The sequence below is a fragment of the Bos taurus genome, chromosome 22 (assembly GCF_002263795.3).
Source record: "Bos taurus isolate L1 Dominette 01449 registration number 42190680 breed Hereford chromosome 22, ARS-UCD2.0, whole genome shotgun sequence".
NCBI classification, from domain to species: Eukaryota; Metazoa; Chordata; class Mammalia; order Artiodactyla; family Bovidae; genus Bos; species Bos taurus.
Window position 1 is genome coordinate 4,620,398 of NC_037349.1, and position 17,529 is coordinate 4,637,926.

The following is a 17,529-nucleotide window of genomic DNA, read 5'->3' on the forward strand; positions in this document are numbered from 1 at the left end:
AGTTACCTAAAGCTGAGAGTTGATCTTGCACATGGCTGTAGCCATTTCCTATAAGCTCCTGTGCCTAATTTTACAAGTCTGTCACATCTTGAAGCTTTACCCTAGAAAATATATGTCTACCACAGAAAAGTTTTACTGCAAAAGTTTATCGAGAGATAATAATAGTCTTACAGAGTATAAACTCCATAGCTTTGACTTATTTAAAATAAGCCTGTCCCTAATTTTAAAACAACATTCTCCAGCTCTGTTAGATTTTATGTGACACCAAAAAAAACGAGCAACCAGAAAGGTTTTTCTTTTAAATAAAAAATATACAACACATTGAACTGAGCTGATTGCATTTGTACTAAAAACTCTCTATAAGTTCTGTTCAGAAGAGCAGCATAAAGTTAAATTATAAAATAAGCATAAGGGATAGTAGCTCTTCTAGAAGAAAATTAGGTATTCAGAATATAAAGTGAAAATTAAAAATCTATGGAAATGAAATGACAATAAAATGTTAAGGCATTATTATTCTATATCTCTTAATTGGAACTCCAATTATTAATGTTATTTTTTTAATTATACATGGCATATTATACATGGTCATGGGCTCCCCTGGTGGCTGAGATGATAGAGAATGTGCATGCAATGCATGAGACCTGGGTTCAGTCCCTGGGTTGGGAAGATCTGCTGGAAGAGGGCATGGTGACCCACTCCAGTATTCTTGTCTGGAGAACTCCCATGGACAGAGGAGCCCGGCGGGCTACAGTCCATGGGGTCATAAAGAGTTGGACACAACAGAGCGGCTGAAGCACGCACACACAGTCATGATCGTGGAAACTCTTAGGATTTTATTTTAAAAGTCATGAAGTTGACAGAAAAGTGGACTCAGTCCTACAGAACTGGAGTGCATTCACAGTATATCCCAGCTTGTCAGTATGTAAAATGGGTGAGCCATCCTGCCTAACTCAGTGTTGTTCTGAAGAGAAGATGACTGAGAATTTAAACTATAAGCACTTCAGTTTTGACTATTTTCATAACCTCATCAAATGCCACGGAAGGTGTGAAGATTTACAGATTCCTTCTACTCAATAGAACAGAGATGAGGTTTTGGATAACTCTGCATGATTTCAAGAAACTTATAGAAAAGAATCACACAAAACGCTTTCCACTAACTACACTACTTGAGAACCCTAGTTGGGCACAAGAGGTCTGAAAGTGAGGTGGATTCTCATGTGAAGTCATGGATAGTGCTCTGTGTGGCCCCAGCACATGCCCCTGTGTCTAATTCACAGAAAGTTCTTCTTAGCGATGTGGACACTGGACCAGGGGTAGGTCAGGCAGTATCCAGAGACACTGCCTTCTTATAAGAAGGACACCCACAGTCACTGATGACAATTGCAAAGTTTGAAATTACTACCTCTGGCATAAAAAATACCAAGATCAGTGAGGGAGTATCCTCTGACTCCCTCAGAGTTGTACCTCTTGGAAAACCGTGACCAAAGCGTAGAACATGAGCCACAGAGAGTATTAACTCTATCGGTAAAAATATAGTCCCACTTTCTACACATCTACTAGGATTTCTGATATCTAATTAAACTTTTTCCAAAGTATATTCTTTAAAGTACTAGTTGTAAGCAAAATCAGTAGGTGCTAAAGAGAAAAAGGTTGAGAGACTGATGTAAAGTGCCATTCTTCTGTAAAACCTGATTTCTCAGAGTTTTAAAATTCTGTGTCTATAGCAAAGAGAGCTTTCCAGGTGTCACTAGTGGAAAAGAATCCCCCTGCCAGTGCAGGAGATGCAAGAGACATGGGTTCGGTCCCTGGGTTGGGAAGATCCCCTGGAGAAGGAAATAGCAACCCGCTCCAGTATTCTTGCTGGGAAAATCCCATGGACAGAGGAGCCTGCTGGGCTACAGTCCATGGGGTTGCAAAGAGTAGGACACAACAGAGCATGCACGCAGTCATATCCAAGAGGCTACATTATGCAGAATTGCTCAAATGCACTGAAACACAGAAAGCTTTTTTCCCCCAGCTGAGGTAACATTCTAAAAAAAAAAAAAAAAAAAGGCATAGGTAATAGTAAATTAAGAGATGCTTAAAACCCGTAGGACACAAGCAAACCACCCATCTGAAATGGCCAAGGAACTGTTACCTCCAACACTTTCTGGGACAGTTTGGTTGGCAAAGCAGACACTTGCCATGGGTGCTAGATATGAAATAATATTTGCTGAAATGTGACTCCAGAGGTCTGTACTTTTTTGAAAAACTGACAGCAGTTGGATCCCCGAGTAACTGTCTGCTTAAGAACACAGGGACAGTGATGAGCAGAGTGGGCTAATGTATTTAAAAGTTATATGAACACTTTATAGGGGTGGGGAAGTCTCTATACAGAATTCAGAATGATCAATGGCTAAGAGGCATACAAGATGTGTAATTGGAAATGGAAGACTTTCTTCGCATAGCCTTTTTATTCAGCCACTGAACGGTTTTTCTACTAAATACCAGGCACAGCATAGGATGTTGGAAGATGCAGGCATACGTAACACTTGGTCCATGCCTTAGGAAAATGAGAGCCTGGACAATTTTAATAGAAGAGTGATGACCTCTGTGAGAGCACAGAGCATGGGGTGCAGAAATCTCTGATAAGTTTCAGCTATGAAGCTAAACTAGTAATATCCCCAAGCCTTGCAAACGGTTGTCCTTAGTCCACATTACAAGGTTGTTTTTGTACTGATAGGAATTGCATGCAGTTGTTATCAGCAGTAACACATGGATTACGGGCAGCAGTTTGGCTTGTTTGATTTAGGGTTGCTTCACTAAGGTTGTCTCTATTTTCAGCAAACAGAATTAGGAGGACAGTGCTCGTTTAGGATGGAGAAGCATTTGTCCAGAGTTGCTCTATTTCTCCATGAATAGTAAACAACATCTGATGAGCCAATCTCCATTCAGATTATTTCCCTGGATTCAGAATTATCATGCCTCTTGGATACTGAAAGTACCTATCAATGCATAACATTGTAATTTAGATTTTGCATATTTATGGGTGCCCTTCATATGTGAACGTAGCGACTTTAGAAGAATAAAGAATCATGGGCTTGTTGTTTCCATAAGAATTATTTCAATGAAACTGTGTTTTGAGAAGCCTTGTTTTCATTAGATGATTCTGGCTCTGAAATTTTGTGATGATGAAGTTTAGAAACTCAGAAATACAGTTGATTCCATGGAAGATTCCACCCTCAAAAGAGTAGAACCTCAACTTGTCAGAGGCTATGTATAATAGAAACAGGAATATGGGCCATGCTTTGTGCTTACAGAGGTGGGCATATAATTTTTCTGCGTCTTCAATTTTTTGTTGCCAAAATACATGTTATCCCCAACACATAGTTTACTGAATATTTTACTGAATTACTACAACTTAGTGAAAAATGATTGAACTATTGTATCATTCATTTAGATGAAGAAAATTTAGAGAATTAAAGGAGTGGAAAAGGAAATACTGTCAGTGACATGGAGTGGGGGGAGGATAAAAAAGCAATTTCAAGATGATCTGGAACACTATTTATTTATAAAAAAAAAGCTATCAAATGACAAAAGAATTTATAACATTTGCCAATTGTGATTGTTGGTAGATAAGTTTTCTTACATTAGCCCTCTATTTTAGTTAGAAAAGAATTATTTTTCATAATTTTCATTTATTTATTAATTATTGATTATTCATGATTTATTCATTCAACAAATAATCTGTTGAGAGCCTACTATGTGCTAGCAGTAAAATGGAGGAAAAAACAGAGGTCATCCCTGCCCACCTGGCAGGCATTTGTGTTTTGGATGTGAAAGTGAGATGTTTGGGAGCTAATGTAGAATGTTCAGGACAACATGAGGGGGTGGGAAGAATGAACTTGTACTGATGCTGGAGAGGTGGGCTTCTGTTGGTTCTGAATCAATAAGAGATGGCTATTCTATACTGCTAGAAACTGCATTATTTTCGGTCAAAATAGACTTTAAGTTTAATCACGCACTGGCGGGGGCCACACATGGAAAAGTCTTACGTGCTGTCACTGTTCCTGCTGGCCGCATGCCCAAGTTCATCTGCATTTCTCTTTGATTTCCTCCAGTACATGACTGCCGCGGCTCCTATGCAAGGGACCTACATCCCCCAGTACACGCCTGTGCCTCCGACAGCTGTTTCCATTGAAGTAAGTCCGTCTCTTCTTACAGAACGAGGTTAGGAAGATAAATCTCAGCCTCGAGCACCAGGGCCCACTGTAAACCCCCCAAATCCTTAGTGGTGATTGTTGTGCTACTTGAAAGTTTGCAGTTGCAAGCTCATTCTGTCAAAGTATGGACTTTACTTGAACACGCCTTTGCCTTGCTTTGCACAGGACACGAGCAAATTTGGTATCCAGGTCTCAGAGGAACACCACTATTTTTTTAAATGTTTTATTTTATTTTTTAACTTTACAATATTGTATTGGTTTTGCCATATATCAACATGAATCCGCCACAGGTATGCTTAGAGAAAAGACCAAAGATCAAATAACTACTCCATCAAATGTGAGCCACAAACAATCAGAAAGAGGAAGGGAAACATTTGAAGCCTTTTGAATAAGCCCGTTCTCCGATGCCCTGTTACTCCAACGGTACTCCCTAAACCAACATGAGCAGCACCACTTGAGAGCCTGTTAGAAATACAAACTTTCAGACTCTACCTGGACCTACTGAATTAGAATTTGCATTTTCACAAGAGCCCGTAAGGATCAAGGCGCACATTAAAAATTAAGAAGGACTGGATTAGAGCAGTGGTTCTCAAATTTTTCTGCATGTTGAAATTACTTCAAGATTTTTTTTTTAAATAGTGATTTTTGCCAGAGTCTGATGTGGTCCAGGCTGTGGACTGCACCTGAGAATTTTTAAAGGATGCCAGGTGATTCTTTTGTGTACTAAAGACGAAGGACCCCTGCTCTCACCAGTGAACCTTGATGGGACTGTGGCGTCCTACAGACAAAGGAGGAGAACGTACCACTCTGGTTGGTGCAGACCATGAGTGATAAAGTCATGCTGGCCTTGCTGGGAGCTTTCTCCTCTCCTCTCTCTCCATTGGGCTAAATCCATTTCCTCTCTACACTGTTTTACTGGACAGAGCCAGAAAGATACTGGATAGGAGGGGCATAGAGCTATGAGGACTATGATGAGAACTCAGAGGTATAGACTTCTCCCTGCTCCCAGCCCTCCTTCACCTTCTCCTGATGCCCATTTGCTGTTATGGTCACAGTGGATGTCTTCCATCAGCTGGGACTCCTCTGGAGTCCAGCTGTTGCTGCTCCTCACGTCAGTACCACTCAATGTGGGAGACTAGCATGACTCTTCCAACCTCTGGAGCCACACAGATTAGGTGAAATTTTGAGAGATGAAATTGGATCTTTTCAAAATATATGTTTGTTTGCTTGTTTTTGGTGTGTTACCGATGTTTGCTAGTACCAAGATTTGGGAAGCACAGACATTTAAGAGGACAGTACTGTGTCATTTAGGAAACCAAGGAAGAAAAACGTGTTAATCTTTTATGTGTTCCAGACCTATAAGCCCTTGAGAATGTTTCACTATTAAAGAGGTTTTAATTAGCTTTTCAGATTTTTGAGAGTATGTGATTAAAATATATGTTCTTTGCTAGATTTAGCTATCAAAACCCATCTAAGCCATGAGAAAAAATTATGAACCTAGACATCATAGGTGGCCTTAAGCATCGATGTCTGCCACATATCTGCATCTCTCTATCTGTACACCAAATGTGGGTGCTTATCTACAGAATTTGAGGTTTTTGCTGACTCTAAAACAAGGAGACACACTTAAGAGTATTGCTTATTGGAAACAGTCTAATATATCAATAAATCTGAGATTTAAAAAGAAGTATACCACTAAGAATTATATAAGCATACCCTGATATATTGCCTTGAGTTGTGCTTATAAAGGAAAGCACTGATTCATTTTCTGTGTCAAAACAGTCATTGAAAATTCACCAGTATTCATACAAGTCAATGCAGGTAGGAAACTCAGAAAACTGTGTAATACCATACAGTAGATTAGGGGTGAAAAAATATTGAATTCATAAAGGGAGAATTTTCACATTTTGAGGAGCAATTTCAGGGAACTTCTGTTAAGGACAGAACATTGATCAAAAGCCTGTATCTCTGCAGAAGTCCAAGGCTATAATATAAGTACAACCAGGAGAATGTAGTCATATGGATTCTCTCCCTAGGTTGACTAACTACCAAACCTTTCTCAGAACCAAACATAACTTCTGAGTGAGGATCAACTCAAGAAATCTATTCTTGTTGGCATCTGTGAGAAACGGAAGCCATCAAAAGGCTAAAGGAAGGAGCAAATCAAAATTAAGGATGTTAGTTTCTTTTTCTGAAACCTCTAAATGAATCCCAGTTCATGTCGAGAAAAATAAAAGTAAATAAGACAAATCAAATTCCTTAAGGGAAAGCGTATTTGACAATGTCCTTTTAGGAAGAATCCAAACCTGGATATAGATTTTTATTAGTAGTAAGGTCCATTGTTTTGCCAGATTGTAGAGACAGGGTAGAGAAATTTATTCCCAGGAAAATGCTCAAACGTATAAGTTTTTATAGGAATTCTGCATGCTCTTTTTTAATTAAGGAATTATTATTTAGTGTGGCTACAGGCAGCTGCAGTTTAAAAGTTCTACCTGCAGGCAAAATGATTTCCTGATCATTTGACTGCTATAGGGTCTTCTGATGGCAAATCTTCTTGGTGACACATGGAGGTAAATTCCTCAGATGAGTTCTGTGGCTTTTCTGCTAGTGTTTATTGTGGCTTTATGTAGCCGAGTGCAACTCCACACAAGCCCAGTGCCAGACAGCACGGGGACGTGCCCTACAGTCCGTCCGCAAGGAGCCCTTCTGCTCAAGCCAGTGAGGTCCTATGTCCTTGTTGTCTCCACAGGGTGTTGTGGCTGATACCTCTCCCCAGACAGTGGCACCTTCGTCCCAGGACACGAGTGGTCAGCAGCAGCAGATAGCAGTGGACACAGCCAGCGAGCATGCATCTGCGTATTCCTACCAACAGTCCAAGTAAGTGCTGGCCGTGCTAAACTCTGTCCCTCCAGATCTGCCATCTGGACTTCACCCTCTCATGTGGCATCTGCTGGCTTTAGCTGCGGTAGAGACCATGCCAAAGCCAAACTCAGTGACAAAAATTTAGTTCATGATTCTGCGGGTTGGCATTTGGGCGAACTTCAGGCAAATGCTTCTCCTGCTCTTGACGGGGCTTGTGTGAGCATCTGGGCACAGCAGCTGAACATCACAGTTCTGCTTCTGGGCGTCGGTCGTCTGATGGCTGTGGGATGGATAACATGGAGCCAGGTGACGCTGACCATGGAAGTCTCAGAATTCAGAAAACAGCAAGAGGTGCCCAGATGACCAGCATGTTTTCAGTCCCATAGGCCAAAGCAAATCATCTGGCCAACCCCAAAGATAATGTAGGAATTCACTACCAAGAGGAAGGGGCATTGTAGCCATTTTTACAAAACAATTCTATCACATATACTTTTGGAAAAACTGCAGTGTTCCCACTTGACACTGCAGTGTGCCTGAACTGTGGTCTTGGTGTCATTCTTAAACGAAGACAGCAGCATGCCCCTGGCAAGAGTGCTTCAAGCTTACCCAGCAAAACAGTTTATGAAAATGAGTATGGAGAAATATAAAACCATATGGAGTAGAGATTCAGGAATTAAATGGCAAAGCAAAAATCAGAGAGTCAGAATTACTGCTGACAAGCCTTAAGTCACTTAGAAAGCCAAGTACAGTTGGCTTTGTGTGGAATATCATGGAGATTAAAATTTGAGTGGTTTTGATGGAAACCGAATGAATTAACAGAACTTCAGTCTATATACAGAAGTTCTCTCATGGTAACTGTTCTACTTTGTAGGTGATGGTCAAAGCCCTGCTGGATAAAGAATTCCCAAAGACTCTTCCTGTTTGCAGAAGAGTGGTGCAAATGAGTGGTGCTCATTTCTTGATCATAAGTTTTCTTTGCTCTCAATTCACATTTAGCGATTTGTTGTTAAAAGATTTAATCACGTTAATGGCACCTTCTGTATGTGGTTTCACTTCTCAAGTGGACCCTCCAAATTAAATGTGCTAGAGGAACAGTCCCCAGCCTTTTTGGCACTGGAGACTGGTTTTGTGGAAGACAGCTTCCCATGGATGGGGAGGGGCAGTGAGGGGGTGGTTACATTCACTGTGTGCTTTATTTCTATTATCATCACACTGTCATATATTTACACAACTCACCATAGTGCAGAATCAGTGAGAACCCTGAGCTTGTCTTCCTGCAACTAGACAGTCCCTTCCGGGGCAATGGGGAATGGCTATAAGTACAGATGAAGCTTCGTTTGCCACTCACCTACTGCCCTGCAGACCGGTTCCTAACAGACCATGGACTGGTACTAGTCTGTGACCTGGGGGTTGAGGACCCTGGTGCTAGAATATGACTTAACCTTACAAATACAAGGTATTATTTTATCATTACTGCTACTACTACTATCAATATTATATAATGATTTATATATATATAAATATATAAAACTTTCAGGAAATACCTATAGCAAATAATGCATTTTGGTTTTTTTATTAGGTTTTTAATTTTTATCTTATATTGCAGTATAGTTGAATGACAATGTGTTAGTTTCAAATGTACAGCAAAGTGATTCAATTTTACTTACACATATATCTATTCTTTTTAAAATTCTTTTCCATTTAGGTTATCACAGAATATTGAGTAGATCTCCCTGTGCTATACAGTAGGTCGTTGTTCCTCATCTGTTTTAAATATGTATATGTATATGTCCATGCCAAACTCCCAATTTATCCCTCCCCCAGCCACCATTTTCCCCTCTGGTAACCATGAGTTTACTAAGTCTGTGAGTCTGTTTCTGCTGTATAAATAGGTTCATTTTTATCATTTTTTTAGATTGTGCTAAACTACATCATCTGCTATTTGTCTTTCTCACTCTGACTTGCTTCACTTAGTATGATAATCTCCAGTTCTGGCATGTTGCTGCAAATAGTTTTTTTTCATCATTTTAATAGCTGGGTAATGTTCCATTGTGTATATATGTGCATCTTCCTTATCCACTCATCTGTAGATGGACATTAAGGTGCTTCCACGTCTTAGCTATTGTAAACAGAGCTGCAGTGAACACAGGGATGCATGTACATTTTTGAACCATGCTTTTCTCTGGATATAAGCCCAGGATTGGGATTGTTGGGTATATGGTAGTTCTGTTTTTAAAGAAATATCGATGTTGTTTTCCACAGTGGCTGTATCAATTTACATTCCCACCAAGAGTGTAAGAGGGTTTTCTTCACACCCTCTCCAGCGTTTATTGTTTCTAGACTTTGGATGATGGCCATTCTGCCAGCTGTGAGGTGACATTCATTGTGGTTTCTACTTGCATTTCTCTAAGAATGAACACTGTTGAGCGTCTTTTCATGTGCCTCTTGGCCATCCATCTGTCTTCTTTGGAGAAACACCAGTGTAGGTCTTCTGCACATTTTCTGATTGGGTTATTTTGTTCTTTTTTATATTGAGCTGCATGAGCCATTTATATACTTTAGAAATTAATCCCTTTTTTGGCCACATCATTTGCAAATATTTTCTCTCATTCTGTGCATTGTCTTTTTATTCTGTTTATGGTTTACTTTGCTGTGCAAGAACTTTTGAGTGTAATTAAGTCCCATTAAACAATAATGGTTCAATATGGGAAGGTTGTACCTTTCTAAGAATTTGCCCATTTTTTCTAGGTTGTCCATTTTATTGGCATATAGTTGCTCTATTTATATTTGCTTTTTGCATCTGTTATTTTAGAAGATGGGCCAAAAAAGATATTGCTGCGATTTATGTCTGAGTGTTCTTCCTATGCTTTCTGCTAAGGGTTTTATAGTATACAGTCTTACATCTCTGTCCTTAATTCATTTTGAGTTATTTTTGTGTATGGTATTAAATAATGTTCTAATTTTGTCCTTTGCATGTAGCTGTCCAGTTTTCCCAGCATCATTTACTGAAGAGACTGTTTTTTACCCGTTGTAAAGCCTTGCCTCCTTTCTCATAGCTTAATTGATCACACGTGCATGGGTTTACTTCTGGGCTTTGTCACCTGCTCCACTGATCTGCATTTCTGCTTTTGTGCCAGTACACAGCTGTGCAGTGTAGTTTGAAGTCAGGGAGCCTGATTCCTCCAGCTTCTTTTTTCTTTCTCAAGGTGGCTTTGACTACTTGGGGCCTATTATGTCTCCATACAAGTTTTAAGATTGTTTTTTGTTCTAGTTCTATAAAAATGCTATTGATAATTTGATAGGCATTGCATTGAATCTCAAGATTGTCTTGGGAAACATAGTGATTTTGACAATATTGATTCTTCCAATTCAAGAACATGGTATATATGTATCTCTTCATCTGTCAATGTCATCCTCAATTTCTTTCATCAAAGTGTTAATAGTTTTTGGAGTACAGGTCTTTTGCTTCATTAGGTAAATTTATTCCTAGGTATTTTATTATTTTTGATGTGATGGTAAAAGGAAGTGTTTCCTTAATTTCTCCTTTTGATCTTTCCTTATTAGTACATAGGAATGAAACAGATTTCTGGGTATTGATTTTGTATTCTACTTTAACGAAATCACTGATGAGCTCTAGTAGTTTCCTGATAAAATCTTTGGATTTTCTGTGTTTAGTATCATCTTATCTGCAAAGAGTGATAGTTTTACTTATTTTCTAATGTGGATTCCTTTTATTTCTTTTTATTTTTCGACTAATATATCTAGAACTTCCAAATTCTGTGGAATGAAAGTGATGAGAGTGGGCATCCTTTTCTTGTTACTGATCTTAATGATGAAACTGAAAGCATTTCCTCTGAGCATGATGTTAGCAGTAGATTTGTCATCTATAGACTTCATTATGTTGAGGTATATTTCCTCTATGCCCACTTTCTGCAGAGTTTTTATCATAAATGGGTGTTGAATTTTGTCAAAAACTTTTCTGCATCTATTGAGATGATCATATGGTTCTTATTCTTCAATTTGTTGATTTATTTGCATATATCAAAGAAACCTTGAAACCCTAAGATAAATCCCACTGGATCCTGGTTTATGACCTTTTAATATATTGTTGGATTCAGTTTGCTATCTAGTATTTTGTTTATGATTTTGCATCTACGTTCATCAGTGATATGGGCCTGTAATTTGCTGTTTTTATGGTGGTATTACCTGGTTTTGGTATCAGGGTGATGTTGATCTCATAGAGTGAGCTTGGGAGTGTTCCTTCCTCTGCAATTTTTTGCAATAGTTTCAGAATAGCCATTAAGTCTTCTATAAATGTTGGATAGACTTTGCTTGTGAAGTCATCTGGTCCTGGACTTTTGTTTCTTCAGAGTTTTTTAATCACAGTTTCAATTTCAGTACTTATGATTGGTCTGTTCATATTTTCAGTTTCTTCATGGTTCAATATAGGGAGATTGTACCTTTCTGAGAATTTGTCCATTTCTTCTAGGTTGTCCATTTTATTGGCATATAGTTGCTTATGGTAGTTGCTTATCCTTTGTATTTCTGTGGTATCCACTGTAACTTCTTCCTTTTCGATTATAATTTTATTGATTTGAGCCCTCTTCGTTTTTTTTCTTGATGAGTCTAACATTTTATCAGTTTTATCTTTTCAAATATTGTTTCATTTATTTCTCCTCTGATCTTTATGCTTCCTTTCCTTCTACTAACTGTGGATTTTGTTTGTTCTTCTCTCTCTAGATGCTGTAGGTGTAAGTTTAGGTTGTTTTAGACTTTTCTTGTTTAATGAGGTAAGATTGTATTGCTATAAACCTCCGTCTTGGAAATGCTTCTGTTATGTCCCATAGGTTTTGGATAACTTTGTTTTTGTTGTCATTTGTATTTATATATTCTTTTATTTCCTCTTTGATTTCTTCAGTGGCCCTTTGGTTGTCTGGTAACACATTGTTTAGTCTCCACGTGTTTGTGCTTTTTTATAGTTTTTGACTATAATTTACTTCTAATATCATAGTGTTTTGGCAAGAAAAGATGCTTGATATGATTGATTTTCTTAAATTTACCGAGGCTTGATTTGTAGCCCAATATGTAGTCTATTCTGGAGCATGTTTCATGTGGAGTTGAGAACTGTATTCTGCTGCTTCTGGAGGGAATGCCCTATAAATATCAGTTAAGTCCATCTGGTCTAACGTGTCACTCAAGGTTTTTGTTTATTGATTTTCCGTCTGGATGATCTGTCCACTGAAGTAAGTAAGGTGTTAAAGTCCCCCGCTATTATTGTGCTATCGTCAATTTCCCCATTTATGGCTGTTAGCATTTGCCTTATATACTGAGGTGCTCTGATGTTGGATACATGTATATTTACAAGTGTTACATCTTCTCGGATTGATCCCTTAAACATAATGTAGTGCCTTCCCTATCTCTTATAATACTCTTATAATACTTATAATAATGCTTACAGTATTTATACTTACTTATAATATTTATACTTACTTATAATACTTATAATACTCCTATAATACTTATACTTATTATAACCTCTCATAATACTTATGAGTATTTCCACTCCAGCTTTCTTTTGACTTCCATTTGCATCGAGTACCTTTTTACATCCTCTCACTTGCAGTCTCTGTGTGTCCCTAGTCTGAAGTGGGTGTCAGGTACACAGCATATCTATGGCTCTTATTTTTGTTTTCATCCAGCCAGTCTGTTTCTTCTGGTTGGAGCATTTAATCTATCTACAATTAAGGTAATTATCAATGTGTATTTTCCTATTGCCATTTTCTTAATTGTTTCAGATTTGCTTTTGTGGGTCTTCTTTCTTCCCTTCTTTTATTCTTTTGTGATTTGATGACTATCTTTAGTGTTGTGTTTGGGTTGCTTTTTCTTTTTTGCATGTCTATTGTAGTTTTTTGGTTTGCAATTCTGATGACGTTTTGATATAGCAGTCTACATATATACTAGACTGTTTTAAGTTGTTTCTCTTTTAATTTCAAATACATTTATAATATCCTGCATTTGTGTCCTTTTCACAATTGCTGGTTTTGATATATTTGTGTGTGGATGATTTCCTAACTTTCCTGTTGAGTGAGTGAAGTCAGTCGTGTCCAGCTCTTTGCAGCCCCATGGACTGTAGCCTGCCAGGCTCCTCTATCCATGGAATTTTCCTGGCAAGGATACTGGAGAAGGTTGCCATTTCCTTCTCTAGGAGATCTTCCTGACCTAGGAATCAAATCTGAGTCTCCCACACTGCAGGCAAACTCTTTACCATCTGAGCCACCAGAGAAGCCTTAACTTTCCTGTATGTTACCCTTTATCCAAGGGTCTTTCACTTATAATTTTCTTGTTTCTAGTTGTAGGCTTTTCTTTTCCACCTAGAAAAGTGCCTTTAGCATTTAAGACTTATTTGGTCGTGAATTCTCTGAGTTTTTGCTTGTGGGTAAAACTGTTGATTTCTCCATCAAATCTGCATGAGAGCCTTGCTGGATAGAGTATTCTTGCTTGTAGGGTTTTTTCCCATTCATCATGCCACTTCCTTCTGGCCTTGAGAGCTTCTGCCAAAAAATCACCTGATAGCCTTATGGAAGTCCCCTTGTATGTTATTTGTTGCTTTTCCCATGTTGCTTTTAATAACTCTGTGTTTAATTTTTATTAGTTTGATTACTATGTGTCATGGCACGTTCCTCCTTGGGTTTATCCTGGATGGGACTCTCTGCACTTCCTGAACATGGGTGACTGTTTCCTTTCCCTTGTTAGAGAAGTTTCCGGCTATAATCTCTTCAAATATTTTCTCAAGTTCATTCTCTTTTCTCTTCTTCTCAGACCCCTATAATGCAAATGTTGGTGCATTTTGTTGTCCCAGAGCTCTCTGATACTGTCCTCCTTGCTTCTTATTCTTTTTTATTTGTTCTGTGGCAATGATTTCCACTCTGTATTCCAGCTCACTTATTTGTTCTTCTGACTCAGTTATTCTTCTAATCATTCCTTCTAGTGTATTTTTCATTTTAGGTATTGTATTGTTCATCTCTGTTTCTTCTTTAAATCTTTTATTAAAAATTTCTTGTATCTTCTCAATCTGTGCCTCCATACTTTTGAGATTTTGTATCTTTACTGTTGTTACTCTTAATTTCGTTTTTAGGTAGGCTGCCCATCTCCTCTTCATTTAATTGTTCTTCTGGGGCTTTGGGGTTTTTTATCTTTTTCCTTCATCTGCAGTTTATTTCTCTGTCATCTGATTTTTGTCTAAATTTTTGTCTTTGTGGTCTCCTTTCTGCAGACTGCAGGATTGTAGTTCCTCTTTCTTCTGGTGTCCATCCACTGGTGGGTAAGGTTGGTCCAGGGGCTGGTGTAGGCATCCTGTTGGGAATGACTGGTGCCTGCCCTCTGGTGGCTTGAGCTGGGTCTTATCCCTCTGATGGGCAGGGCAGGGTCAAGAGATGTGTTTGAGGTGGCTGTGAGCTCAGTAAGACTTTAGGCAGCCTTTTTTTTTTTTTTAAATCTTTTATGGAAATTTCTTTCTTAATGTATCTATTTTATTGCAGTATAGTTGACTTACAATGTTTCAGGTGCACAGCAAGGTGATTCAGTTATACACATACACATATAGTATTTTTCAATTTATTTTCCATTATAGGTTATTACAAGATATTGACTGTAGTTCCCTGTGCTACACAGTAAACCTCTGTTGCATATCTGTTTTTTACTTAGAAATCTAGCATTCTGTTCATACTAAGTCAAGCAAATGGAATCAAAATGTCATACACTTTTTAGACAAAATTAATAAGTTCTCTAAAATATATATATTATACATATTATTATATGTATGTATACAAAGTTCTATTCTACTACACTTAATAAAGGCTCGAGAAAGAACATAAAAAAAAAGAAGAGATGGGGAAATTGGAACACATAAACTAAATGAAATGGGAGCTCTGAATACAAAATAGAAAAAGTGAAACAAACTAGACAAAAGTAAAAGATCATCATAATAGTTTGGTTGTTTTTAAACATGGCTGCTCAGTAGAAACATATCTGGAGCTCTGGAGGAAAAAAAATCATTACCTAGGCATTTATATTTTTAAAAAAAACTCCAAGATAATTCTGATATGCATCTAGACTTTAATAAGTGATTATAGGTTTTTCTATTAAATGGTACTTTTGGTGATATAGAGTTCTGTTATTTTTCTGTTGACCAATCATGATACAATGGTATTAAGTGAGTAACAGTTCCATAATCACAATAGTAAAATACTGTTTATCAGTTTTTAAAATCAATAGCCTGATACAATAATGAAAGATAATTACAATTGCAAGCCATAATGGGAACATGATTAATTTAACAATATAAAATATTCACATGCAGTTTGAGGGGTCAAGCAGAGTGATGTGGTAAGTGGAGTTGCATACATGCACATATTTTCATCTGCCCAGCCAGTCTATGTCTTTTGGTTGGTGAATTTAACCCATTTACATTTCAGGTAATTATTGATATCTATGATCCTATTACCGTATTCTTTTTGGGGGCTTCTTTTCTGTAGGTCTTTTCCTTGTCTTGATTCTCCTGCCTAGAGAAGTTCCTTTAACATTTGTTATAAAGCTGGTTTGGTGGTGCTGAATTCTCTCAACTTTTGCTTGTCTGGAAAGCTTTTGATTTCTCCATCAAATCTGAATGAGAGTCTTGCTGGGTAGAGTATTCTTGGTTGTTGGTTCTTCCCTTTCATCACTTTAAATTTATCCGGCCATTCCCTTCTGGCTTGTAGAGTTTTTGTTGAGAAATCAGCTGATAGCATGATGGGAGTTCCCTTGTATGTCATTTGTCACTTTTCCCCTGTTGCTTTTAATGTTTTATCCTTATCTTTAATTTTTGTCAGTTTGATTACTACATGTCTCTGTGTGTTCCTCCTTGGGTTTATCCTGCTTGGGACTCTCTGTGCTTCCTGGATTTGGTGGACTATTTCATTTCCCATGTTAATAAAGTTTTTAGCTATTACCTCTTCAAATATTTTCTCAGTTCCTTTTCTCTCTCTCTTCTCCTTCTGAGACCCCTAGAATACAAATGTTGGTTCGTTTAATGTTGTCCCAGAGGTCTTTTAGGTTGTCTTCATTTCTTTTCACTCTTTTTTCTATATTCTGTTTTGCAGCAGTGATTTCCACTGTTCTGTCCCCCGGGTCACTCATCTGTTCTACTGCCTGGGTTATTCTGCTATTGATTTCCTTCTAGTGTATTATTCATCTCTGTTTGTTTGTTCTTTAGTTCTTCAGTAAACATTTCTGCATTTTCTTCATTGTTTTCCGAAGATCCTGGATCATCTTCACTATTATTATCCTGAATTCTTTTTCTGGAAGGTTGCCTATCTCCACTTCATTTAGTTTTTCTGGGGTTTTATCTTGTCCGTTCTTCTGGGACATAATGTTCTGCTTTTTCATGCTGATTAACCTTCTGTAATGTGGTTTTGTTTTAGTCTTTGTTGGAACTGTGGTTCCTCTTGCTTCTGTCTGCCTTCTGATGGAGGAGGCTAAGAGGCTTGTGTAAGCTTCCTGATGGGAGAGACTAGTGGTGGGAAAAACTTGGTCTTGCCCTGGTGGGCAGGACATTGCTCAGTAAAGCTTTAATCCAATTGTCTGCTGATGAGTGGGGATGTGCTCCCTCCCTGGTGGTTGTTTGGCCTGAGGCCACCCAAGCCCGGAGTCTGTGGTCTCTATGGTAGGGTTAATGGTGACCTCCAAGAGGGCTTATATGAAGAGGGACCTTCCCAGACTGCTTCTGCCAGTGCCCTCATCCCCATGGGGAGCCCCTGTGGACCCATGCCTCCACAGTAGTTTTGGTTCAGTCTGCTGTGAGGTCATTGCTCCCTTCCTCTGGGTCTTGATGTGCATAAGATTTTGCTTGTGTTCTCTAAGACTGGAGTCTCCATTTCCCTCAGTCCTGTGGAAGTCCTATAATCAAATCCTGCTGGCTTCAAGGTCAGATTGCCGGGAAAGTTCCAGTCCCTCAGTCAGATCCCTAGGCTAGGAAGCTTGATGTGGGGTTCAGAACCTTCACAATATTGGGAAAACTTCTTTGGTATTATTGTTCCCCAGTTTGTGGGTCACCCACTGGGCAGGTATAGGATTTGATTTTATTGTGATTGTGCCCCTCCTACCATCTCACTGTGGCTTTTTTGTCTTTGGACGTGGGGCATTCTTTTTCATTGGGTTCCAGCATCTTCTTGTCAATGGTTGTTCAACAGCTAATTGAGATTTTGGTGCTCTCACAGTAGAAGATGAAAGCACATCCTTCTACTCCACCATCTTGAACCTGAGGTCCAGCCTGTCTTCTGACGGGTGGAGCTGTGTTCCTGCCTTGCTGAGGCTTTCCAGCACTGGAGCATGCAGGCTGCTGGGTGGGGCCCAGTCTTTGTGCCAATACGGGGATCTATGGAATAGTTCATGCTGATCAGTAGTCCCTCTGGTCTCTGCTATGGTGTCC

At 38.7% G+C, this 17,529-nt stretch overlaps 1 protein-coding gene across 9 annotated transcripts in view; it reads left to right on the plus strand.

The window, feature by feature from the left end:
- RBMS3 (RNA binding motif single stranded interacting protein 3) overlaps positions 1-17,529 on the plus strand; it is an 802,311-nt gene that overhangs the window by 764,141 nt on the left and 20,641 nt on the right. For 5 of the 9 annotated variants that reach the window (XM_010817553.4, XM_010817555.4, XM_010817556.4 and 2 more), the window contains 2 exons: positions 4,101-4,181; positions 6,952-7,079. In XM_010817553.4, coding sequence (XP_010815855.1) covers positions 4,101-4,181; positions 6,952-7,079 — 209 coding nt within the window. Of the gene's footprint in view, positions 1-4,100; positions 4,182-6,951; positions 7,084-17,529 lie in introns of those variants that run through there. The other 4 variants (XM_002696871.7, XM_015459478.3, XM_015459477.3 and 1 more) reach the window with 1 other exon arrangement.